A 26,408-nucleotide genomic window follows, 5' to 3' on the forward strand; every position below is an offset into this window, starting at 1 on the left:
ACTTCAGACACTGAAGGCTTAACACAGTGACTGGCATATCATAGGGATGCCCAATACATACTAGCTGTGAAGCTTATCACCACTGTTCTTCCTGGCATGGCCCTGTAAGCTCATCTTCGGCTGAAGAGAAGCTAGGTATAGCTACTACAGTTTGGTCCTATTATTGCGGTCAGACAGTTGCTGTGATTGGCTCTCCCCTCCTTCCCTCACCCCCTCCCATCTTACCCTCTGTTATTAACATAAGCAGTCAGAAACATGTAGGCTATGCTTCCCATTGGTTGAAATTGTTGTTTCCTTGGCAGCACTCGCAAACATTCCATCTGGCAATCTGAGAGAAGCTACTGAGAGAATCCTGAGACATCCCCAGCCACCTACCACTGCTCCCGTTCCAAGCAAAGAGGATCTGCTCACTCCGGTACTGGGGATTCTCCGGGGTGGGGGAGTCCACAGAAAGGACTTGCAGTGGTTCTCCCTATTCATCACCCAGACCCCAAACGTTACCATTCCCCCCATCTCTTCCCACCCACCCTGCTTATCTGGACTCTGAGAAGGGGAGGAGAAGGGAGAGGGAGAGGGAGGGGAGGGGAGCGGAGGGGACGGGAGAGGAGGGGAGGGAAGGGAAGAAAAATAACTAGGAGATGCTAGTGGGAGGGAGGCTTAAGAATGGTGTGTGCCCACAGACGTGTGAGGGTAAAAACTGAGCTTCTTCCTGGGCACTGCTCCCCATCTTCCCTCTCCTGTTGGAGCACGGGCTCCCCAGGGAAAGTCTTAAGGAGGTCCTTCCATGCATAAAGCACACACCCCATGTGCTTCGTGTTGGAGGTCACAGATTTGACTTCTCATCAATTTATCAATAGGAAATTTGCTGAAAGCAAAGTTACTGAATGTCCAAGTTACCAAATGGGCAACTTTCTTTTCTTTTCTTTTCTTTTTTTTGAGACAGAGTCTCGCTCTGTCACCCAGGCTGGAGTGCAGCACGATCAAGGCTCACTGCAACCTCTGCCTCTGGTTTCAAGTGATTCTCCTGCCTCAGCCTCCCGAGTAGCTGGGACTACAGGCATGCACCACCATGCCTGGCTAATTTTTGTATTTTTAGTAGAGACGGGGTTTTGCCATGTTGGCCAGGCTAGTTTTGAACTCCTGACCTCAGGTAATCCCACACTGGCCTTCCAAAGTGCTAGGATTACAGGTGTGAGCCACCGCGCCTGGCCCCAAATGGAAAATTTTCTTTCTTTCTTTCCTTCTTTCTCTCTTTCTTTCCTTTTTTGAGGTGGAGTTGCACTCTGTTGCCCAGGCTGGAGTGCAGTGGTGAGATCTTGGCTCACTGCAAACTCTGCCTCCTGGGTTCACGCCATTCTCCTGCCTCAGCCTCCCAAGTAGCTAGGACTACAGGCACCCACCACCACGCCTGGCTAATTTTTTGTATTTTTAGTAGAGACGAGGTTTCAGTGTGTTAGCCAGGATGGTCTCGATCTCCTGACCTCGTGATCCGCCCGCCTTGGCCTCCCAAAGTGCTGGGATTACAGCTGTCAGCCACTGTGCCTAGCCATGCCCGGCTAATTTTTTGTATTTTTAGTAGAGACGGGGTTTCTCCATGTTGGTCAGGCTGGTCTCGAACTCCCGACCTCAGGTGATCCGCTTGCCTTGGCCTCCCAAAGTGCTGGGATTATAGGTGTGAGCCACTGCGCCCGGCCCAAATGGACAATTTTCTAAAGGATCAAGTTGATATATGGCTACCTCACCAAAGTCTACTGAAATTACCAATTTACCCAAAAACCTTTGTACAGTTGTCTTTAACTACAGAATTTAGAGCAGGTTGCTCTGGCCAAATTGGCATGGTCTAAGTAAGGGCTAGGGAGAGCCAGTTCTCTAGTGTTAAGGGCCTTTAGGCTTCTCACTGACCACCCTTTAGCCTCTGGCTGCTCTGGAGTGGGCAGCCTGGAAATGCTCTGTGTGCTCCGGCAGATGATCCTGTCTACCTCCAGCTGCAGCAACAAGGAACTGGGGCAGAGGCAAACTGGGCTTAAAAATGCTAACATCAGTCTGGGCAACATATTGAGACCTATAAAATAAATAGCCTGGTATAGGCAGGACACAGTGGCTCATGCCTGTAATCCCAGCATTTTGGGAGGCCGAGGTGGGCAGATCACCTGAGGTCAGGGGTTCAAGACCAGCCTGGCCAACATGGTAAAACCCTGTCTCTATTAAAAATACAAAAATTAGTTGGGCATATTTTTGTATTTACAATACTTTTGTATTTTGCATTTACACACCTGTAATCCCAGCTACTCAGGAGGCTGAGAGAGGAGAATCGCTTGAACCCAGGAGGCAGAGGTTGCAGTGAGCCGAGATTGTGCCACCGCACTCCAGCCTGGGTGACAGAGTGAGACTCTGTCTCAAAAGAAAAAAAAAAATAGCCAGCTGTGGTGGTATAGGCCTTTAGGCCCAACTACTCAGGAGGCTGAGGTGGGAGGATCACTGGAGCCCAGGAAGTTGAGGCTGCAGCTAGCTGTGATTGCACCACTGCACTCCAGCCCAGGTAACAGAACAAGACCCTATCTCAAGAGAAAAAAAAGGAAAAAAAAAGCTAAAATGAACAATGGCCAACATTATTTCAGGGATGTTCAAAGGCTGTCCCAGTGGTTCTTGAACTGATGGCCATCGGAGCCAGGTTGCCTTTTGCAGTATCTACTACCCCCTGGGATCAATGATGATGTCAAGAAAGGAAACAGAGAGTTGCCCTTTGTCCGGGCGTGATGGCTCACACCTGTAATCCCAGCACTTTGGGAGTCCAAGGCAGGCGTATCACCTGAGGCCAGGAGTTCAAGACCAGCCTGGCCAACATGGTGAAACCCCGTCTCTACTAAAAATAACAAAAACTAGCCGGGCATGGTGGCGGACACCTGTAATCCCAGCTACTTGGGAGGCTGAGGCAGGAGAATCGCTTGAACCCGGGAGGCAGAGGTTGCAGTGAGCCGAGATTTCGCCATTGCACTCCGGCCTGGGCAACAAGAGTGAAAACTCCGTCTCGAAAAAAAAAAAAAAAAAAAAAAAAGAGTTGCCTTTTGTGAAAGAGGCTCCCAGAGAGACAGTGGTCACTGGACTCTAGATGAAAATGTGAGAATAAGGCCAGGCGCGACAGCTCACACCTGTAATCCCAGCACTTTGGGAGACTGAGTCGGGTGGATCAGGAGGTCAGGAGTTCAAGACCAGCCTGGCCGAGATGGTGAAACCCCGTCTCTAGTAAAAATACAAAAATTAGCTGGGCGTGGTGGCAGCTGCCTGTAATCCCAGCTACTCGGGAGGCTGAGGCACAGAATGGCTTGAACCCGGGAGGCGGAGGTTGCAGTGAGCTGAGATCGCGCCACTGCCCTCCAGCCTGGGTGACAGAGCAAGACTCTGTCTCAAAAAAAAAAAAAAAAAGTAAGAAAGAGAAAATGTGAGAATAGGGCCCTACTGCTCTTTCTGAATCTTGGAAAGAGAAGAGCAGCACAGTTGAGAGCATGGGCTGTGGAGCCAGACACTGTGGGTGTACAGCTCAGTTTCCTCATTTTCTCATGGCAGCAACAGGCCCTCTGTCTGTGACTCAGGGTTCCTGTAGGAAACTGTTGGCATATTAAAATGAGGATAGCTGTAGAAGGGTTAAGTAAGGGAATATTTACAAAGGTGTGGCCAGAGTGCAGGGCAACAGAGGAAGGTGCAGCTCCCCGGGGCTAGTAACAGTGGGCCTAAAACGTTGAGGGGAGAGAATGCTTACCCTTACCACCCTGAGAAGCTGGGAGAGCGCTGCCCTGAAAGACGCTGGGGACTTCATGCAGCCAGCCATCAGCCAACTCACAGGGGAAAAACCACCAGTGACATATATTTTGACTTCCTGATCTCTTTATTGTGTGGAACCCCCTAGAAGCCAGAGGGCACCATTTATGGGTGCAGTCAGGTTAGTTTTCCAGGGCAGGAAGCAGGAGGAGATGCAAGGACAGTGGATTTGGAAAGGCAAATGAAAGGTGCCCAGTGCACTCTTTCATAGGGCTGTGATGACAGTTAAATGAAACATAGCACATTAAACACCCCCAAATTGGGAGCTGTTATTTATAGAAAAATAGCTCCATTTGGAGAGAGATACCCACTTTCATGTAGCCCTTCCACCCAATGGAAAGATTGCTTGCAACATACTTATTTTTTATTTTTTGAGACAGCCTTGCTCTGTCACCAGGCTGGAGTGCAGTGACACGATCTCGGCTCACTGCAACCTCTGCCTCCCGGGTTCAAGCAATTCTCCTGCCTCAGCCTCCTGAGTAGCTGGGATTACAGGCGCTGGCCACCATGCCAGGCCAACTTTTTTTTTGTTGTTTTTTTTGAGATGGAGTCTCGCTCTCATTGCCCAGGCTGGAGTGCAATGGCGTGATCTGGGCTCACCGCAACCTCCGCCTCCCAGATTCAAGCGATTCTCCTGCCTCAGCCTCCCGAGTAGCTCGGATTACAGGCACGTGCCACCACACCTGGCTAATTTTTGTATTTTTAGTAGAAACGGGGTTTTGCCTTGTTGGCCAGGCTGGTCTTGAACTCCTGACCTCAGGTGATCCACCCGCCTCGGCCTCCCAAAGTGCTGGGATTACAGGCGTGAGCCACCAAACCTGGCCCAGGCCAATTTTTGTATTTTTAGTAGAGATGGCGTTTCTCCATGTTGGCCAGGCTGGTCTCAAACTCCTCACCTCAGGTGATCTACCCACCTTGGCCTCCCAAATTGCTGGGATCACAGGCGTGTGCCACCGTGCCTGGCCATATTTTTTATTTTTTCTGAGACGGTCTCACTTTGTCACCCAGACTGGAGTACAGTGGTGAGATCACGGCTCCCTGCAGCCTCGACCTCCCAGGCTCAAGTGATCCTCCCACATCAGCCTTGTGAGTAGAAAGCTGGGATTACAGGCACACATCACCATGCCTGGCTAATTTTTAAAACTTTTTTAGAGATGGGGCCTTGCTATGTTGTCCAGGCTGATCTCAATCTCCTGCACTTAAGCGATCCTCCCACTTTGGCCTCCCAAAGTGCTGGGATTACAGGCCTAAGCCACTGCACCCGGCCGCCTGTAAGGAATTTAAAGCTGTGCTGGAAGTAAGCAATTTTTCATAAGCAAAGGGACTTAAACAGTAACAAGAAAAGAAAGGATTTAAGACTCAAGGGAAAAGATGTAAAAAAAATTGAAAATGAGCAAAGACTTCTAGCTCTGTGATGGAGCCATGTTTACAGCCCTAGTAACACAAATTTTCACATTGTCGATACATGTTAAAGGCATCTGGAAGATTATAGCTATCATTTATGATAAAAATCTTACTAGAACAGGAACAGACAAATGTTTTCTTGATGTGATACATCTCAAACCATAAACCAGCATCATATTAATGGTGTAACACCAGAAAGCAAGGCCAGGAAAGTCAGACACAATAGGAGGATGCTCATTATTTCCACTTTCATTTTACATTTTCCTGGAAGTATTAACCAAAGCTAATACTCATAAGGATATATACTCCTGGAAAAAGATGATAAAAGTGATAGTTTATTGGAAATGATATAATTGTATACTGTACTGGGAAAACCCAAGAGAGAGAACTATGAAACCAGTATTCCTCTGCTGTAATGCCTCTACTCATTTTAACACTATCTTTATAGGCCAGGCGTGGTGGCTCACACCTGTAATCCCAGCACTTTGGGAGGCCAAAGTGGGTGGATCACTGGAGGTCAGGAGTTCGAGACCAGCCTGGCCAACATGGTGAAACCCCGTCTCTACTAAAACTACAAAAAATTAGCCAGGCGTGGTGGCACACGCCTGTAGTCCCAGCTACTCGGGAGGCTGAGACAGGAGAATCACTTGAACCCGGGAGGCGGACGTTGCAGTGAGCCAAGATTGTGCCATTGCACTCCAGCCTGGGTGACAGAACGAAACTTTGTCTCAAAAAAAAAAAAAAAAAACACTATCTTAGCCAGCGCACTGGTTCACACCTGTAATCCCAACACTTTGGGAGGCCGAGGCGGGTGGATCACCTGAGGTCAAGAGTTCGAGACCAGCCTGGCCAACATGGAGAAACCCCATCTCTACTGAAAACACAAAATTAGCCGGGCATGGTGGCGCATGCCTCCAATCCCAGCTACTCGAGAGGCTGAGGCAGGAGAATCACTTGAACCCAGATTCTCCCGGGAGGCAGAGGTTGTGGTGAGCCTAGATAGTGCCATTGCTCTCCAGCCTGGACAACAAGAGCAAAACTCTGACTTAAACAAACAAACAAACAAAAAACAAAACACTATCTTTATACTTTTTTTTTTTTTTTTTTTTGAGATGTAGTCTCCCTCTGTAGCCCAGGCTGGAGTGCAGTGGTGCGATCTCAGCTCACTGCAACCTCTGCCTCCTGGGTCCCAGTTCAAGCAATTCTCCTGCCTCAGCCTCCTGTGTAGCTGGGATTACAGGCATGAGCCACCATGCCCAGCTAATTTTTGTATTTTTAGTAGAGACGGGGTTTCACCATGTTGGCCAGAGTGGTCTTCAACTCCTGACCTCGTGATCTGCCCGCCTTGGGCTCCCAAAGTGCTGGGATTACAGGCGTGAGCCACCGCGCTGGGCCTTTATATTTCTTTTTAAAAGTTAAGACGGGTTGGGGAGTGGGGAGATCTCACTATGTTGCCCAGGCTGGTTTCAAACTGATGGCCTCAAACTATCCCCCTGCTGCAGCCTCCTGAATAGCCGAGATTACAGGCACATGCCACCACACCCACTTCATTTTAACATCATTTTAAAAGAGCCAGGTGCCCTCAGTTGCTCCTACCAGGGATTGGGTTTCTTATCAAAGATTCAACTTGGAATCAATATTGCTAGGCACTCCAAAGAAGTGCTACTTTTTTTCTACTACATTTTGATTTAAGTCATTATGGTGTTTTTTTGTTTTTTGTTTTGTTTTTGAGATGGAGTTTTGCTCTTGTTGCCCAGGCTGGAGTGCAATGGCGCGATCTCGGCTCACTGCAACCTCCACCTCCCAGGTTCAAGCAATTCTCCTGCCTCAGCCTCCTGTGTAGCTGGGATTACAGGCACCTGCCACCATGCCCGACTAATTTTGTATTTTTAGTAGAGACGGGGTTTCACCATGTTGGTCAGGCTGGTCTTGAACTCCTGACCTCAGGTGATCCACCTGCCTCGGGCTCTCAAAGTGCTGGGATTACAGGCGTGAGCCACCTTATGGTTTTGAGAATGTGAAAATCCTTGGTTTTCAGGAAAAGTAGGTATCAGCAGCCAGGCACAGGTCTGACTCCTAACCTTAAACCCCTAATCCTCTCCCTAGAGGCAATACTGCTTCCTGTCTCTTGATTCTTCAAGAGATGATCTGTACTTATATGAGTGCGTTCACATGTGTGTACACACACAGGCACGCAGTAACTTCTTTTTTTCCCCAGGAAAAAGAAAATGGGTGAGACTCAAAATTCAACAAGCCAGAAAGCAATGGATGAGGATAACAAAGCCACAAGCCAAACAATGCCGAATACACAAGACAAGAACTACGAGGATGAATTCACTCAAGTAGCTCTAGCTCTGGTTCAGGATGTCATCAATTATGCTGTTAAGATTGTGGAAGGTAGTAATCCTGTTTGTTTGGATGCCTAAATAATTGTCTCATTATAAAGCACCACATTACCTGGCAACTAACGAATTCACACCTTTTTTTTTGCAGAGGAGCGAAACCGTGTGAAAAACATCAAGTGGATGACTCACGGTGAATTCACTGTGGAAAAGGGTCGTAAACAAATTGACGAATATTTTTCGGTAAGTCAGGCCGGCCACTCCAGCACGGTACACCGGTGTGAAGAACAATAAGGAGACTCTCAGCACATCAAAAGTCTGAAGTCTGGAAAAACTAGGAGATGGCATCAAAGGGGGCTGACTAGAATAAGTAAACATCGTCTCCATCTCAGTTCCAAAATCAAGGTGGGATAGTCTTTGAAGGTGAAATACACAGTCACAATCATTTTCCCTGTGTCTGTATCATTCTAACCTTACATTTTCCTGGGAAAATCTGCTCTTCCTATTTAAGCAATTTGTTCATGCTGGCGCATTAAATGGGGGCCTAGTGGCCTAAGGAGGGAGATGCTCCTCCAAAACAGGAATTCTCCACCACCATTATTTTGTTTATTTTTTTTTAGAGACAGGGTCCCACTCTGTCACCGAGGCTGCAGTGCAGGGGCCCGATCCTAGCTCCCTGCAGCTTTGAACTCCTGGGCTCAAGCAATCTTCCCACCTCAGCCTTCCGAGTAGACAGGCGTGTGTCACCACACCTGGCTAATTTTTAATTTTTTTTTGTAGAGACAGGGTCTTGCTATGTTGCTCAGGCTGGCCTCGAACTCCTGGCCTCAAGGGATCCTCCTGCCTTGGCCTCCCAAAGTGCTGGGATTACAGGTGTGAGCCATTGCACCCAGCCTCCACCACCAACTTTAGAATGCTCCTGTTAACAGAGGGGATGCAGATGGATCAAAAGACTTTTTGATTTGGCTTTGGAATATATTGCCTGCATAGTAAGATGTACAATCCCATGAATTCCTTTGTTTTTCTGCCTGTGTCTGACTCTGACTTCTTCGTGTGGCAGCTTTGCTGAGAAGGCCCTGGATTACTTTGCGTAACTGGTGAGTGAATAAAGGAGAATGGCTTGGGCCAGGTGCAGTGGTTCATGTCTGTAATCCCAGCACTTTGGAAGACCAAAACAGGAGAATCAATCATTTGAGCCTAAGAGTTTGAGACAGCCTGGGCAACACAGTGGGACCCCATCTCTATAAAACTAAAAAATTAGGCCGGGCGTAGTGGCTCACGCCTGTAAGCCCAGCACTTTTGGAGGCCGAGGTGGGCGGATCACAGGGTCAGGAGTTCGAGTCCAGCCTGGCCAATATGGTGAAACCCCGTCTCTATTAAAAATACAAAAATTAGCCAGGCGTGGTGCTGGGCGCCTGTAATCCCAGCTACTCGGGAGGCTGAGGCAGAAGAATCACTTGAACCCAGGAGGCGGAGGTTGCAGTGAGCTGAGATTACACCACTGCACTCTCCATCCTGGGCGACAGAGCAAGACTCCGTCTCAAAAATAATAATAATAATAATTAGCTGGGCGTGGTGGTATGCACGTATAGTTCCAGCTACTCAGGAGGCTGAGGTGGGAGGATCACTTGAGCCCAGGAGGTCGAGGCTGCAGTAAGCTGTGATTGCGCCACTGCATTCAGCCTCGGTGACAGAGTGAGACCCTGTCTCAAAAAAGAAAATGGCTTGAAATCCTTCTCATTGTGCTTCTATGGAACAGAGACCAGTTGAAATTGGTGGAGGCGAACTCCCCTATCCCTGGGAAAAGTTCCAGCTGTCTCTGTTCCCCAGGCCAGCCCCTCAAAGCCTACAGCCCTCAGGGCAGTTTCCCAGGCCTTAGGAAGGCCTGGTCAGGTGTGAAGGAGGAAAAGTCAGGGATTTCTGGCTCCACGCCTTCTATGCTCCAGCGGACACCACTCACCGTTCTCCTTAGGAGGGGTATCTCAAGCATAGTGAAAATGAATGGTGCAAGTTATTCTTGAGCCTCCCTGCTGTGGAGCACATCTCCATTTGGGGTTGGGCAAAGGCCCCTGCCTACTGCACTCAGCGTTCCTGAATCAAACTAGAATGGAACACATAGCAAGTAGGAAAAATTTCCCTTGCAAATCCCACTGGTCATTCTGAGTAAAAGGCAAAAGTAAGTCCTGACAGTGGTCTACAAGGCCCAATATGATCTGAGTTCCTTTTCCCCTCCCAACTTGTGGTTCAGCTCCCATCACTCCTTCCCCCCTCTCACCTTCTTCCCTCGGCCACACTTGCCTCCTTGCTGTTCCTCGACTGCCAGGCATGTTCCCCTGTCAGGACCCTTGCTCTTGCTGTTCCCTCTGCCTGGAACCCTCTCCCCTAAGATATATACCCATGGCTCACTGCTTTACCTCCCTTCAGATCTTTGTTAAAAAATATCACCTGCTCATTGAGGCTTTTCTTGGCCACTTCATCTAAAATCACAACCCTCTCCACTTCTCTGATTCATTTTTCCCTTCGCACTTCTTTCTGCCTACTACAGTCTATTTACTTGTCCTACTGCCTGTCTTCCACCACCAGACCATATGGTCCATGAGGGCAGATTTCTCTTGACTGCTCTGTTCCCAGCCCCTAGCAATGTCAGGTACACAGATGCTCAATAACTCTGTGTTGAATACATGAGCAGATTTATTATTGCATTACCATATTTCTTCACAGATGAAGAGCCAGGTCAAAGGATTTGTCTTACCTATTTCGTAGGGCTGTTGTGAGGATACAGACAATTAAAAAGTAAATGACTGAAAAGCTAAATATGTTATATTAACTCATGATGTAAAATCGCCCTGTTCCCAGCCCCACTAATGCAGCATGCCTGGCATTTCTTTCTTTCTTTTTTTTTTTTTTTGAGACGGAGTCTCACTCTGTCACCCAGGCTAGAGTGCAGTGGCACAATCTTGGCTCACTGCACCGTCTGCCTCCTACGTTCAAGTGATTCTCCTATCTCAGCCTCCCGAGTAGCTGGGACTACAGGCGTGTGCCACCGTGCTGGCTAATATTTTGTATTTTTAGTAGAGACAGGGTTTCACTATGTTAGCCAGGATGGTCTCAATCTTCTGACCTCGTGATCCGCCCGCCTCGGCCTCCCAAAGTGCTGGGATTACAAGCGTGAGCCACTGTGTCTGGCCTGATATATTCTTTTTAAAAAATATTTATTTATTTATTTATTTATTGAGACAGAGTCTTGCTCTGTCACCCAAGCTGGAGTGCAGTGGCGTAATCTCAGCTCACTGCAGCCTCAAACTCCTGGGCTCAAGTGATCCTCCTGCCTCAGCCTCCTGAGTAGCTAGGACTATGGGTACATAGCACCATGGCCAAGTAAATTTTTTATTTTTTTGTAGAGATGAGGTCTCACTTTGTTGCTCAGGCTGGTCTTGATCTCCTGGCCTCAAGTGGTCCTCCTGCTTCGGCCTCCTAAAGTGCTGGGATTACTGCCAGCCACTGGCAGTGGCCACTGCACCCGGTGTGAGCCACTGCACCCAGCCAGTTCTATCTGATATATTCTTTCCACCACGGTAGGAAAAGTACTTTTTTTTCTTATTTGTTTTTTTCTCACCAGCTTCTACTGACCCAGGAAAAGTACTCTTGGATGACAAAAATAATGCAGACTTTTATTATCATTTAAAAATACAAATTCAAATGATTTTAAGGTACTACAAAGTGAATACGAATAATTAAACCTGGTATCAGAAGGCTGATACAGGCTGGGCGCGGTGGCTCACGCCTGTAATCCCAGCACTTTGGGAGGCCGAGGCGGGCGGATCACTTGAGGTCTGGAGTTTGAGAACAGCCTGGTCAACATGGTGAAACCCTGTCTCTACAAAAATACAAAAAAATTAATTGGGTGTGGTGGTGTGTGCCTGTAATCCCAGCTGCTTGGGAGGATCACTTGAACCTGGGAGGCGGAGGTTGCAGTGAGTGCTGAGATCGCGCCACTGCACTCTAGCCTGGGCAACAGAGTGAGACTCTGCCAAAAAAAAAAAAAAAAAAAAAAAAAAAAGAAGAAGGATGGTATAGGATGGTATAGTTGTGGGGAGGGAACACTTACACATTGCCAATGGCAAAGTTGGTTCATTCTCTTCAGGAACACAGTCTGGCAACAGGAATATACAAATGGGTTCCTTATAAAAGAAAAATCAGAGAATGCCCATCACCTCACACAGTTAAAATTACTTTTATAATAAAAAAAGACATCACTATAAAAAATGCCCAGTGAGCAAAAAGATACAAATTAGAAAATGAAATTACCCATAATACCCATTTCTATTACCCCAAAGGTCACTTACCATGGATAACAGTTTTGTGCATATACTGTTTTTTTATTGTTTTTTTGCCTTGTGCATATACTTCTATGTGTCTGTTGATTTTGAGTGTCCAGTAGTATGTAGCTGGCTAAGCCATCCATGATCAAGTAGTACAGTGAGATACTGTTTCCTGGAAGTGAGTATATGAAGCAGTATTATGTAAAAATCACAAAACACACTCACTGCTGCTACATAAAAGTCTGCTGCCTGCACATGGATAAAAATGGGAGGAGATTCGCCTGATGAAAAGTTAAATTTAATGTCATGTGTAAGGCTGCCTTCATTCACAAAAGGGGGGAAAAATCCACTAAGAACCAAGCTGAGAAGGAGAAACTCTTAGAACTGAGGCTTCTAGTGGGGTGGAGAAAGCACTGAGCGGGCTGCTCAGGAGTCCTGGGTACCAGTCCCAGTTTATTGTGTTAGACTGTCCCTACCTACTTCTAGGCCCTGGTGTCCTCATCCGCAAAGTGAAGGGCTGCATTAGATTATCTCTAGCGACCAATTCAATGTTACAAAGTCTGTGATTGTGTGACAGATTAAACGTTAGGGCTAGAAAAGTATATTGAGTAATATAGAACAGTTGAAGGCCGGGCGCGGTGGCTCACGCTTGTAATCCCAGCACTTTGGGAGGCCGAGGCGGGCAGATCACGAGGTCAGGAGATCGAGACCATGGTGAAACCCCGTCTCTACTAAAAATACAAAAAATTAGCCGGGCGTAGTGGCGGGCGCCTGTAGTCCCAGCTACTCGGGAGGCTGAGGCAGGAGAATGGCGTGAACCCGGGAGGTGGAGCTTGCAGTGAGCCGAGATTGCGCCACTGCACTCCAGCCTGGGCGACAGAGCGAGACTCTGTCTCAAAAAAAAAAAAAAAAAAAAAAAAAATATATATATATATATATGTAAAACAGTTGAAAAAAAAGGCATGCTCTGGCTGGGTGCGGTGGCTCATGCCTGTAATCCCAACACTTTGGAAGGCCGAGGCAGGTGGATCATCTGCGGTCAGGAGTTTGAGACCAGCCTGGCCAACATGGTGAAACTCCATCTCTACTATATGTGCTGCCGAAGCGAGCACAGAAACTCCGTCTCTACTAAAAATACAAAAATTAGCCAAATGTGGTGGTGCACACCTGTAATCCCAGCTACTCGGGAGGCTGAGGCAGAAGAATCACTTGAACCCAGGAGGCAGAGGTTGCAGTGAGCCGAGATAACACCGCTGTACTCAAGCCTGGGTGACAGAGCGAGACTTCATCTCAAAAACACACACACACACACACAAAAAAGGCATGCTCCAATGAGCCATAAGGGGTTGACTGTTGGGCCCCTTCATTAAAAGGAGTAATGGGCCGGGCGCGGTGGCTCACGCTTGTAATCCCAGCACTTTGGGAGGCCGAGGCGGGCGGATCACGAGGTCAGGAGATCGAGACCACGGTGAAACCCCGTCTCTGCTAAAAATACAAAAAATTAGCCGGGCGCGGTGGCGGGCGCCTGTAGTCCCAGCTACTCGGAGAGGCTGAGGCAGGAGAATGGCGTGAACCCGGGAGGTGGAGCTTGCAGTGAGCGGAGATAGCGCCACTGCACTCCAGCCTGGGCGACAGAGCGAGACTCCGTCTCAAAAAAAAAAAAAAAAAAAAAAAAGGAGTAATGACTTTGGGGCCAGGCGTGGTGGCTCATGCCTATAATCCCAGCACTTTGGGAGGCCGAGGCATGCAGATTACCTGAGCTCAGGAGTTCAAGACCAGCCTGGATCTCTGCTAAAAATACAAAAATTAGCTGGGCATGGTGGTGAGCACCTGTAATCCCAGCTACTCAGGAGGCTGAGGAAGGAGAATCGCTTGAACCCAGGAGGCGGAGGTTGCAGTGTGCCGAGATCACGTCACTGCACTCCAGCCTGGAAGACAGAGAGAGACTCTGTCTCAAAAAAAAAAAGGAAGGAATAATGACTTTGGGAGGCCGAAGCCAGTGGATCACTTGAGCCCAGGAGTTTGAGACCAGCCTCGGCAATATAGGGAGACCCTCATCTCTACAAAAAATACAAAAATTAGCCAGGTGTGGTGGTGCATGCCTGTATATAGTCTCAGCTACTTGGGAGGCTGAGGCGGGAGGATCACTTAAGCCTGGGGAGGTTGAGGCTGCCATGAGACATGATCGTGCCACTGCACTCCAGCCTAGGTGACAGAGTAAGACCCTGTCTCAGAAAAAAGGAATAATGATACATGAAAGAATACACAGCTCCTGATCTCAAGGAATCTCGAGTCCAGTGCTCCTCTCTGGACTGAAACAGCCAATTGGGTACAAGTTTGAAATAAGCTGAGGCAAAAGGCCAGCCTACATTTATTTTAAAGGAGGGCCTGAAATCTTTTTGATGTCTCCTGTACTCCCTCTCCACATTACTGGGATTTGTTAGACTCTCCCAATTCCTTCCTTCTGTGAACCTTTATCTTAATTCAGGCTCTTCTTTGATTCAGAAGCTTCTGGTGCCCCGAGAGCCAGCCCAAGGAGGTTCAGTTGAATTGAATTTGTTGAATACCTGTGAAATCCAAGGCCCTGTGCCAGGAATCAGGGATGCATTTTGACTTCTGTGGGCCCTAGGCACTCTTCCCTTTGTAGGCCCCTTTCTCCTTCAAAATACGAAAAAATTCAAGACAGCACTGGTATAAAGATGAATATAATCATGACCCTAAAATTCATATATTCTTCTTTTTTTTGAGACAGAGTTTTGCTCTTGTTGCGTAGGCTGGTGTGCAATAGTACAATCTCATCTCACCACAATCTCCGCCTCCCAGGTTCAAACGATTCTCCCGCCTCAGCCTCCTGAGTAGCTGGGATTACAGGCATGCGCCACCACGCTGGGCTAATTTTGTATTTTTAATAGAGACTGGGTTTCTCGATGTTGGTCAGGCTGGTCTCGAACTCCTGACCTCAGGTGATCCACCCTCCTCGGCCTCCCAAAGTGCTGAGATTACAGGCATGAGCCACTGTGCCCGGCCTTTTTCTTCTAATATTAAAAGAAATGAACACATTTTTTTTGTGGGCCCTAGGTATTGAGCTTACTATGCCTTACAGATAAGTCAGCCCTGTTAGAAATGTTTTAATATTGGCCAGGCACGGTGGCTCATGCCTGTAATCCCAGCACTTTGGGAGGCCGAGGCGAGCAGATCACTTGAGGTCACGAGTTCAAGATCAGCCTGACCAACATGGTGAAACCCTGTCTCTACTAAAAATACAAAAATTAGCCGGGTGTGGTGGTGGGCGCCTGTAATCCCAGCTACTCAGGGAAGCTGAGGTGGGAGAATTGTTTGAACTTGGAAGGCGAAGGTTGCAGTGAACTGAGATGGTGCCATTGCAGTCCAGCCTCGGTGACAGAGCGAGACTCTTTTTCAAAAAAAAAAAAGAAAAAAAGAAAGGAAATTTTTTAATATGGAGACTACAACGCAGACAGTTCCTTATGGCTGTACTATGCGGGGAGGTCTCAAGTGCCATAAGACAGGCAGAAAACAAGTTCCACCAGTGTTCAAAGGGAAAGGGTGTGAAGTCACATCTGGTTGGAAGAGGGATCAGAAAGACTTCTTGGAGGTGATAGTTTTAAGGAAAACAGAATTTATCAAGTAGGTGATAGAGAGAAGCTTCTCAAGAAATGACAACAGCCGGATCAAAAGCATGGTGTAAACATGGGGAATAGTGCTAATTATAGTTTGATGGGAATATGAGCATTTTGTTGAGAAAAGTGTGACATGAAACTTTTTTGTTTTTTGAGACAAGGAGTTGCCCAGCCTGGAGTGCAGTGGCACAATCATAGCTCACTGCAGTCTTAAATTCCTGGGCTCAAGCGATCCTCCTGCCTCAGCCTCCCAAAGTGCTGGGATTACACCACGCCTGGCCATTGTGGGAGGTCTTAAATGACACAGTGAAACATTTTCATTTTGTTTGGCAGGCAATGGGGAGCTACTGGAGGTTGCTTTTTTTTTTTTTTTTTTTGGTGTGTGTGAGACGGAGTTTCGCTCTTGTCGCCGAGGCTGAAGTGCAATGGCTCGATCTCAGCTCACTGCAACCTCCGCCTCCTGGGTTCGAGGGATTCTCATGCCTCAGCCTCTCAAGTAGCTGGGATTACAGGCGCCCACCACCACGCCCGGCTCATTTGTGCATTTTCAGTAGAGACAGGGTTTCACCATGTTGGCCAAGCTGGTCTCGAACTCCTGACCTTAGGTGATCTGCCCACCTCAGCCTCCCAAAGTGCTGGGATTACAGGCGTGAGCCACCAAGCTTGCGCCCGGCCCACGGGAGGTTTTTGAGCCGAGCAGCTATGACTGAAGCTGTGCTTTAGGAAAATAACTCTGGCTTCATTGTGGGTGGGGGATTGGAGAAGTGAGGTTGAGGACAATGGAGTCTAGATAGGTTATTGCCTAAGTCCAGGTGAGAAACACTGAGAGCTGAAGTAGAGCAGTGGCAGTGGGACTGGAGAAGAATGGATAGATTTGAGACACATTTCAGGTAGAATAGATATGATTGAAGGTTAATAAAAAATGGATGAATTAAGGAAGGAAGGAAGGAAGGAAACTGAATGAATGCTACTTTTCTTTTGAGATGGAATTTCACTCTTGTAGCCCAGTCTGGAGTGCAATGGCATGATCTTGGCTCACTGCAACCTCCTGACTTCAAGTGATCTGCTCACCTCGGCCTCCCAAAGTGCTGACATTACAGGCGTGAGCCACCGTGCCCAGCCTAAATGCTACTTTCAATAATGTAGTTAACCTTAGTTGTGTACAGTTGGCTCTCCATATCTGCAGGCGAATACGTTTTCAGACCCTCCATGCATATCAAAATCCACGTGCGCTCAAGTCCCTTAGTCGTCCCCCCACCCATGGATTTAACCAACTGTGGATTGAAAAGTTTGGCCCTATGTATTAGAATCCGCAGCGGCGGGACTGTATTCCCATCTCAACTCCAAGAATAGGCCCAGACAAAGGAGACGTTCCAAGGAAGATTTTGCTTCTCAACTCTCATCACTACGAAGATTTGTGCCTTGAAAGGGAGAAGTGCCCGGGAGTGGTGGCTCACGTCTGTAATCCCAGCACTCTGGTAGGCTGAGGCAGGCGGATTGCTTGAGCCCAGGAGTTCAAGGCCAGCCTGGACAACATAGCAAGACCTGGTCTCTAAAATAAATAAATAAATAAATAAATAAATAAATAAATAAAATAAAATTTTAAAAAGAAAAGGGGGAAGCTTCTCCAAGGGTGCAAACAAGGAATCCCTCCTTTCTGTAGGATGTGGATTATTCTATTGCCTCCCTGAACTTATTTTATATACCACCTATGGCTACAATTAAGTGAGCTGGATTTTCACAAATGGCTAAAGCCAGCCTCATGACTTTCCAGTCACACATTTAGGTCTCCCGGGGTGAGCAGAACAAGTGTTCTAATCACTTTCTAATTATTTTCCAACGAATTGAACCTGCCTCCTGTGAAGGGGTCTGAAGCAACATCTGTGTGTATATACACTTAGACATTGAAGGGTGTGTCCTTGCTGGGCGTGGTGGCTCACGCCTGTAATCCCAGCACTTTGGGAGGCCAAGGCAGGTGGAACACTTGAGCTCAGGAGTTTGAGATCAGCCTGGGCAACATGGCGAAACCCCATCTCTACCAAAAATACAAAAATTAGCTGGGCATGGTGGCGCATGCCTATAATCCCAGCTACTCGGGAGGCTGAGGCAGGAGAATCGCTTGAACCCAGGAGGCAGAGGTTGCAATGAGCCAAGATCACGCCACTGCACTCCAGCCTGGGTGAAGAAGTGAGGCTCTGTCTCAATCAATCAATCAATCAATCAATCAATCAATGTGTGTCCCTACAGTCCAAGGCTCAATCTCAACTGATGTTTGCATTCTTCACTTGTTTCATTTCAGCTTAACCTTTTCTCTCCTCTACCCATGGTGATAATTGGGAGCTGACCCTAGTTTGACCCCAATAAAAAATATTAGGAGTGGCCAGGTGCGGTGGCTCACACCTGTATTCCCAGCACTTTGGGAGGCCAAGGCGGGTAAATCGCTTGAGGTCAGGAGTTCGAAACCAGCCTGACCAACATGGTGAAACCCCGTCTCTACTAAAAATACAAAAAGAATTAGCCGGGCTTGGTGGCATACGCCTGTAATCCCAGCTACTTGGGAGGCTGAGGCAGGATCGCTTGAATCTGGGAGGCACAGGTTGCAATGAGCCGAGATCATGCCACTGAACTCCAGCCTGGGCAACAGAGAGAGACTCCATCTCAAAAAAAAAAAAAAAAAAAAAATTAGGAGCAGACTCCAGAACAGAGCTCTAACCCTGACTGTTACATGCCACACTTATCCTTTATTTTTATTCGTTTTTTTAGGGATAGGGTCTTGCTCTGTCACCCAGGCTGGAGTGTAGTGGTGCGATCACAGCTCACTGCAGCCTCAAACTCCTGGACTCGGGCAATCCTATTGCCTCAGCCTCCCCAGTAGCTGGGATTACAGGTGCGTGCCACCATGCCTGGCTAGTTTTTAAATTTGTTTTGTAGAGATAGGGTCTTGCTACATTGCCTAGGCTGGTCTGGAACTCCTGGGCTCAAGTAATCCTCGTGCCTCGGCCTTCCAAAGTGCTGGGATTACAGGCATGAGCCACTGCACCCAGCCATGCTGCATTTATCTACAGGACTTGAACAGAAGGCTTTTCTTTTTCTGTGTGCTTTTTCTTTTTTCTATGAAACAGAAGTGTGTTTCTAAAACATGCTGGGGACATCACGTAGAGTTTATAGAGAGGAAAGACTTAATTCACAGCTTCCTCTACATCTACTATGTACACCAGAGTATCCCAACTGCTCAGCTACCCATATCACGAATCTCTGCTGGTACCTACTTCACCATGAAGGTCTCCAAAACCAAACCGCCGGTAAGTTCTTCTTTTTCTCCTTTCAGTGGGGCTTCAGTGAGAATGGAGAATTCTCTTGTCAAGGTCATCAATAACCCCATTTTTGCAAAATTTAATAGTCATACTTCTGTCCTCATCTTACTGGACTATGCACAGCACTTGCCAAAACTCATCACTCCCCGCTCCATGAAACTTTCCATTTGGCTTCTAGAACAACATACTTTCCTGATTTTCCTCCTGCCTCACTGACCACTCCTTCACAGTCCGTCTCTACTTGTAGTTTCCCTGCCTCATACCAACCTCTTCATGTTGGAATGTCCTGAAACTCAGGCCTTGGACCTCTTCTCTATACTCAGTTCTGTGGTTATCTCATCCAGTCTCATAGCTTTAAATGCCACCTAGAGCTTATGATCCTCAAATTTGTATCTCTAGCACAGACACCACATGGATGTTTAATAAACATCTAATTTATTGTATGTAGAACTGAACTTGTGATTTTCCCTTCCAAGCCTATCTACTTGCAGTCTTCATCTTAGTTAATAGCCAAAATCCTTGGTGTCATCCTTGACTCTTCTCTCATATCCCTCATCTAATCCATTAGGAAATCCTATTGGCTCTACTTTCAAAAATGTATCCAGAATCCAACAAATTTTTTTTTTTTTTTGAGACAGAGTTTCACTCTTATTGCCCAGGCTGGAGTGCAGTGGCATGATCTTGGCTCACTGCAACCTCCACCTCCTGGGTTCAAGTGATTCTCCTGTCTCAACCTCCCAAGTAGCCGGGATTACAGTAGTGCGCCATCACGCCTGGCTAGTTTTCGTATTTTTAGTAGAGACGGGGTTTCACCATGTTGGCCAGGCTGGTCTCGAACTCCTGATCTCAGGTGATCCACCCGCCTCGGCCTCCCAAAGTGCTGGGATTACAGGCATAAGCCACCGCACCTGGCGCCCCCAACAATTTCTTACTACTCCACTTCTATCATCCTGGTCCAAGACACCATCCTCTCTCACCAAGATTATGTCAATAGCCTCCTAATCAGTCTCTCTGCTTCCACCCTTGCCCTCATCATGTCTCTTTTCAATGTTGCAGGCAGCCTGAGTGAGTCTTGTGAAACAAATTTTTCTTTTTCTTTTTTTTTTAAGAGATGGTGTCTTGCTTTGTTACTCAGGCTGGTCTTGAACTCCTGGCCTCAGGCTATCCTCCTGCCTCAGCCTCTCAAAGTGCTAGACTTACAGGTGTGAACCACCATGACCAGCTGTAAAACAAATTTGTCACTTTTGTGTTTCAAATTTTCCAAAAGTGCTTCTCAAACTTATTTTTTTCTTTTTTAAGACAGAGTCACTCTGTCATCCAGGTTGGAGTAGAGTGGTACAATCAGAGCTCACTGAAGCCTTGACATCCCAGGCTCAAGTGATCCTCCCACATCAGCCTTCCTTATAGCTGGGACTACAGGTGCACACCACCATGCCCAGCAAACTTTGTGCTGGGATTACAGGTGTGAGCCACCACACCCGGCTGTAAAACAAATTTCCGTCACTCCTCTGTTTTATCTCTGTCTGTCTGTCTGTCTGTCTGTCTGTCTGTCTGTCTATCTATCTATCTACTTACTGAGACAGGGTCTCACTTTGTCACCCTGGCTGGCGGGCAGTGGCATGATGAGGGCTCACTGCAGCCTCTACTTCCTGGGCTCAAGCCATCCTCCTGCCTCAGCCCCCCAAGTAGCTGGGAATACAGGCATGCACCACCACACCTGGCTTTTTTTTTTTTTTTTTGAGTTTTCGTAGAGACAAGGTCTTGCTATGTTGCACAGGCTGGTCTTGAACTCCTGAGCTCAAGTGATCCACCTGGCTTAGCCTCCCAAAGTGTTGGGATTACAGGCGTGAGCCACTGCGCCTGGCCCATTCCTCTGTTTAAAACTTTCCAAGGGCAGGCGCGGTGGCTCATGCTTGTAATCCCAGCACTTTGGGAGGCTGACGCAGGCGGATCATGAGGTCAGGAGTTCGAGACCAGCCCGACCAACATGGTGAAACCCCATCTCTACTAAAAATACAAAAATTAGCCCGGCATGGTGGCGCATGCCTGTAATCCCAGCTACTCAGGAGGCTGAGGCAGCAGAATTGCTTGAACCCAAAAGGCGGAGGTCGCAGTGAGCCAAGATTGTGCCACTGCACTCCAGCCTGGGTGACAGAGTGAGACGCCGTCTCCAAAAAAAAAAATAAAAAATAAAAATAAAAAATACATAAATAAATAAACTTTCCAAAAGTGCTTCTCAAAATTTAAAGTGCTGGCAGGGCATGGTAGCTCATGCCTGTAATCCCAGCACTTTGGGAGGCCGAGGTGGACAGATCACCTGAGGTCAGGAGTTCAAGACCAGCCTGGCTAACATGGTGAAACCCCGTTTCTACTAAAAATACAAAAATTAGGCCGGGCGCAGTGGCTCACGCCTGTAATCCCAGCGCTTTGGGAGGCCAAGGTGGGCAGATCACCTGAGGTCGGGAGTTCCAGACCAGCCTGACCAACACAGAGAAACCCTGTCACTACTAAAATTACAAAATTAGCCAGGCGTGGTGGCTCGTGCCTGTAATCCCAGTAACTCGGGAGGCTGAGGCAGGAGAATTGCTTGAACCCAGGAGGTGGAGGTCGTGGTGAGCCGAGATCATGCCATTGCACTCTAGCCTGGATACCAAGAGTGAAACATCATTTCAAAAAAAAAAAAAAGAAAAACACAAAAATATAGCTGGGTCTGGTGGCTCATGCCTATAGTCCCAGCTACTTGGGAGGTTGAGGCAGGAGAATGGCTTGAACCCAGGAGGTGGAGGTTGCAGTGACTGAGATGGTGCCATTTTACTCCAGCCTGGGTGACAGAGTGAGACTCTGTCGCAAAAAAAAAACAAAAAAACAAAAAAGAAAGAAAGAAAGAAAGAAAGAAAGAAAGAAAGAAAGAAAGAAAGAAAGAAAAAGAAATTTAAAGTTTGTACAAATTACTTAGGGATCTTGTTAAAATGAAGATTCTGATTCAGCAGCTCTGGGGTAGGGATTGAGATTCTGCATGACTAACAAGCTCGCAGGCCATGCTGAGGCTGCAGGCCTAGAGACCAGCTTTCAGTAGTAAGGGCCTACAAGGCCTTGTGTGATCTGGTCCCATATTACTTGTGCTTTCCCACTACTCCTTCCCTCTCACTGTGCTCTGGCCATTCTGATCTTGCTTCTCCTCAAGTAAGTCAGGTATAGTCCTGCCTCAGGGCCTCTGCACTTGCTGTTTCTTTTAACTAGAACACTCTCCCCTAGGTATGTGAATTGCCTGCTCCCTCACCTCCTTTTTCACTCACTTTCCTATGCTTTTTCTCCATAGCACTTACCACCTTTTCATATTCTATATAATTTTTTTTGTTTTTTTTTTTTTAGATGGAGTCTCGTTCTGTCTCCTAGGCTGGAGTGCAGTGGCACGATCTCGGCTCACTGCAACCTCTGCTTCCTGGGTTCGAGTGATTCTCCTGCCTCAGCCTCCTGGGTAGCTGGGACTACAGGCACATGCCACCACACCCAGCTAATTTGTGTATTTTTAGTAGAGATGGGCTATCACCATGTTGGCCAGGCTGGTCTCGAACTCCTGACCTCAGGTGATCCACCTGCCTCGGCCTACCAAAGTGCTGGGATTATAGGCATGAGCCACCACACCCCACCCTGTAATTGTTTTATTGTTGCCTATTCTCTCCATCAGAATGTAAGCTCCACGAAGGCTGGGATTTTTGTCTTCCCGTAAAACAAGGCCTGGCAAATAGTAGGCACTCAATAAATACTTGAAGGAATGATTGCTGGTATCCACGAGGTAGACCATGAATAAGAAATATGTTAACTTGATAGCTGGTGTGAAAAGACCAAAAATAACATCCATGAATCTAGGGGAAGGGTCATCAGAGGAGCAGGGCTGGTACCAAGCATAGTGCCTGAAACATAACAGACATAAACATTTTATTTCCTCTTTGCCTTCCCATCCTTTCCCAAAAGTTATTTGCACCTTGGCCTGATGTTAAGGTTTTGTATATGACCACACAGTCAGTGAGCCATCTATGTCCTATATTCATCCTATCCTAGTACAAATGTGCCTATTCAGAGCGTTTGGAACCTGCAGTAATCTAAAGAGGTGCAATATGCAGAGATCTTACTTCTGGTCATATATCCCTCTACCAGCTGTCTTGCTAATTGGCCAGGTCAGAGGTCAGGAAGTGAGATTGGTGGGGGGGAACAAGACTACACCAGAGACCACACAGAGAGAGGTCTTGGGAGAATGGCTCTTGCTCAAAATTCCAAGTATAATTTTGGAGGCGAGGATGGGAGGGACTACTGAGACAGTATTACAACCTACATGTTTATGCTGCTTTAAAAATGTTTCACACCTTTTCATCTATATTAATTCATTCTCATGCCATTCCTAAGAGGTAGAGATTGTCAGTTGAGTAAAGTGGAGCATGTAAAGAAGGTTAATGACTTACACTCCTATTGGTGAGGAGCACAAGCCTGTCCCAACTTATTTCCAATTTTGTAAAGATTCTTAAGGTATTTGTTTGTTGTCAAAAAGATATTTTGGGGAACAGAGGTTTAAAGTGACAAAAAACTATTACCTATAGATTCCCAATTCATAAACAAGATGAATTCTAGAAATTCAAGAGTATGCATACGGGCAAGTGTAGGGAAGTAAGGAATTAAGAGTTTGTATGATTGGGCTGGGCGTGGTGGCTCACGCCTGTAATCCCAGCACTTTGGGAAGCCGAGGTGGGTGGATCACCTGAGGTCAGGAATTCGAGACCAGCCTGGGCAACAAGGTAAAACTCCGTCTCTACTAAAAATAAAAAAAATAGCTGGGTGTGGTGGCGGGCATCTATGATCCCAGCTACTTGGGAGGCTGAGGCAGGAGAATCACTTGAACCCAGGAGGCGGAGGTTGCAGTGAGCTGAGATTGCGCCACTGTACTTACACCTGGGAGACAGAGCAAGACTCCATCTTGAAAAAAACAAAAAGAGTTGGTATGACTGGTCTGGGCTAACAGTTGTCCTTCTCTTTTTTAGGATGCACCCATTGTTGTTTCTTATGTAGGTGAACACCAAGCATTAGTTCACAGGTAATGAACATTTGGAGGTTTGTTTTAAAAGGGTGGGAGAAAGGTCATCACACTCCAGGAATCCAGCAGTTGCACAACAGATAGTTCATGTAATGGTCACTTTTCTTCTTTGGACAACGAAGAATGGGCTGAAATTGTTCTAGAAAATTATTTTTCTTAGTGTCTGGTTTTTCATTCATTGTAAGCTTGAGGATTAGTTGCTGGAGTGGGGTGGAGGCAAAGTGGGTAATGTCTATCGTTTCTATGGAAAACTTCAATATCACATAAAATTAACTCATGTATAATAATCCCTTTTATAGCAGCTCTCTTAAAGTATCTTTACATATAAGCTCATTAATCCTTTCATTGACTGGGCTTAAGAAACAGTAAAGGATAGACATAAAGAACCTTAGCTACCTCCCCTCCCCCACCAATAAAAGAGGCTTCTTGCTTACTAGGAATATAAAAGAGTAAATAGGGAATCCCCTTTGTTTGATTTTAAAAGCTTTTGATTTAAAAATACTTTAAAAGTGTTTGTTTTTCTTCCTTTGTAGACCAGAAATGGTTTGCTTTCGAGAAAACTGGCTGAAGAATTTTACTGATGCCAAATATAGTTTCATGGAGTCATTCCCCTTCTTATTCAATCGTGTCTGATACTTACAGGATGTCTTAGGATTGTTTTTCTCATCAGGATATATTAAAAATACAATACAGCACGTCAAACCACAGAATATTTATTAATAAACTTGTGGCACACAATCCAGCTGTATTTTTTTGCATTCATTCATTTTCCATTCTGCAACCTCCATCACATTAGCAGAGTAACCAGTAAGTTGTTTTCTATTTTCTAAAATATTTTTTTCTATCACTATATGCATCACCTCTGAGTCTTACAGGTATAGAGCTGAGTTTAGAGAGTTGCTAAAATTCACCTATCGGACCAAACTAAGGTTGGTACTTGGCTGTTTGTTCCCCATCTGAGCCTAAGTCTCCAGCTCAGACACATCTCTTTATGGGCACAACTGGGGAACAACAAAATGGCAACAGTTCTACAGCTCATAATATAACCAGTCTGAAGGGTTCCCCTACTCACAGACCCCTTCATTTACTGGGAGTTAAGCCTCACTGCTAAATAATATATTTTGAAACTGGAAAACCGTGCATGCTGCCTTCCACAATATACCACTATACTCATGATTGCAGGAGGGTGGCTTGGGGACTAGGGGCAATGACACGGGAAGGATACAATCATTGCCCTTACTTATCTTTGATCTTCTTCCCATCCTCACACTGAATAATCACTTGTTCCTACCTTCCCTGTGAACCTCTCTTACCTGGCTGCAAAATTTTAAGACACCAAAGACAAAATTACATTATGCTCTGAGTGATTACTTACAAGTACATCAGAATGTTTACCTACATAGAAAAGCACTGGAAAGGAGGAACACAAAATATGAAAGATAATTGATATGGTACTGAAATTTTTCTTTTTTTTTTAACTGTTAGATATTTGTGCAATAAATAAAAAAGGAGGGAAAACCATATCAGAGCAATGGGCAAGGAGGTGGCAAACTAGGTAAGTCTCCTTGGAGAACAAAAAATATATTTAAAATATAATAGCCCTACTACAACTGATTTATGGCTCAGGTGACTAAACACAATTTGAAGCAGTAACAACACTCATAAGCTGAAAATAAAATACTTTTAGCCCTTTTATTCTTCTTGCCTCTTTCCCAAAGAATATGCCAATGAAGCTGTTCTTGATGTCACAATATTCATATATCACAGAATTTCTGCATTTAAACTACCTTGCCTACTGAAAATAAGATAATCATTTCATCTCTAGGAAACAGTAACCAAAAAAAAAAAAAAAAATGTCCTTAGAGAATACATTTTTGTTTATTTATTTAGAGACGAAGTCTCACTCTGTCTCCCAGGCCAGAGTGCAGTGGCTTGATCTCGGCTCACTGCAACCTCCATCTCCCAGGTTCAAGCGATTCTCCTGCCTCAGCCTCCCAAGTAGCTGCGACTACAGGTGGGTGCCACCACGCCTGGCTAAATTTTTTGTATTTTTAGTAGAGATGGGGTTTCACCATGTTAGCCAGGATGGTCTTGATCTCCTGACCTCATGATCCACCCACCTCGGTCTCCCAAAGTGCTGGTATTATAGGCGTGAGCCACCACACCCGGCTGAAAATAAAATTTTTAAGTGGGTATTAAAAAATTCAGGTTTTATTATTCAGGGAAGTAGATGGATTGAGACTCAAAACTTTGGGAACTAGTTTAACTTTTGAAAACTACAGATATATTAGGCTAGGCAGCAACTATGATTAGGTATAAACAGAAATTATTTCAAATTCAGGGGTCATTAATGTTGCTACATGCTGACTCTATTTCAGTAGTTTCGGGTTAAAGGTAGACATTTCCTGGAACATATATTTAATAGTATTTAAGACTGTTAATACTATTTAATTATAAAACTTTTGACCAGGTGTGGTGGCTCACGC

General features: G+C 46.3%; 1 protein-coding gene across 2 annotated transcripts; it reads left to right on the top strand.

Annotated features, from left to right (window-relative positions):
- Positions 1 to 24,660, top strand: AKAP14 (A-kinase anchoring protein 14). Of its 2 annotated transcripts, XM_055267701.1 has the most exons (7): positions 1 to 135; positions 303 to 415; positions 7,439 to 7,617; positions 7,714 to 7,805; positions 18,645 to 18,824; positions 23,870 to 23,922; positions 24,456 to 24,660. In XM_055267701.1, exons 3-7 carry the CDS (start codon positions 7,449 to 7,451, stop codon positions 24,553 to 24,555), a joined length of 594 nt encoding a protein of 197 aa, XP_055123676.1. In that variant the 5' UTR covers positions 1 to 135; positions 303 to 415; positions 7,439 to 7,448; the 3' UTR covers positions 24,556 to 24,660. The 2 variants fall into 2 exon arrangements, with proteins under 2 accessions (XP_055123676.1, XP_055123677.1); XM_055267702.1 differs by lacking the exon at positions 18,645 to 18,824.
- Positions 24,661 to 26,408: the final 1,748 nt, after the last annotated feature.

The sequence above is a fragment of the Symphalangus syndactylus genome, chromosome X (assembly GCF_028878055.3).
Source record: "Symphalangus syndactylus isolate Jambi chromosome X, NHGRI_mSymSyn1-v2.1_pri, whole genome shotgun sequence".
NCBI lineage: Eukaryota > Metazoa > Chordata > Mammalia > Primates > Hylobatidae > Symphalangus > Symphalangus syndactylus.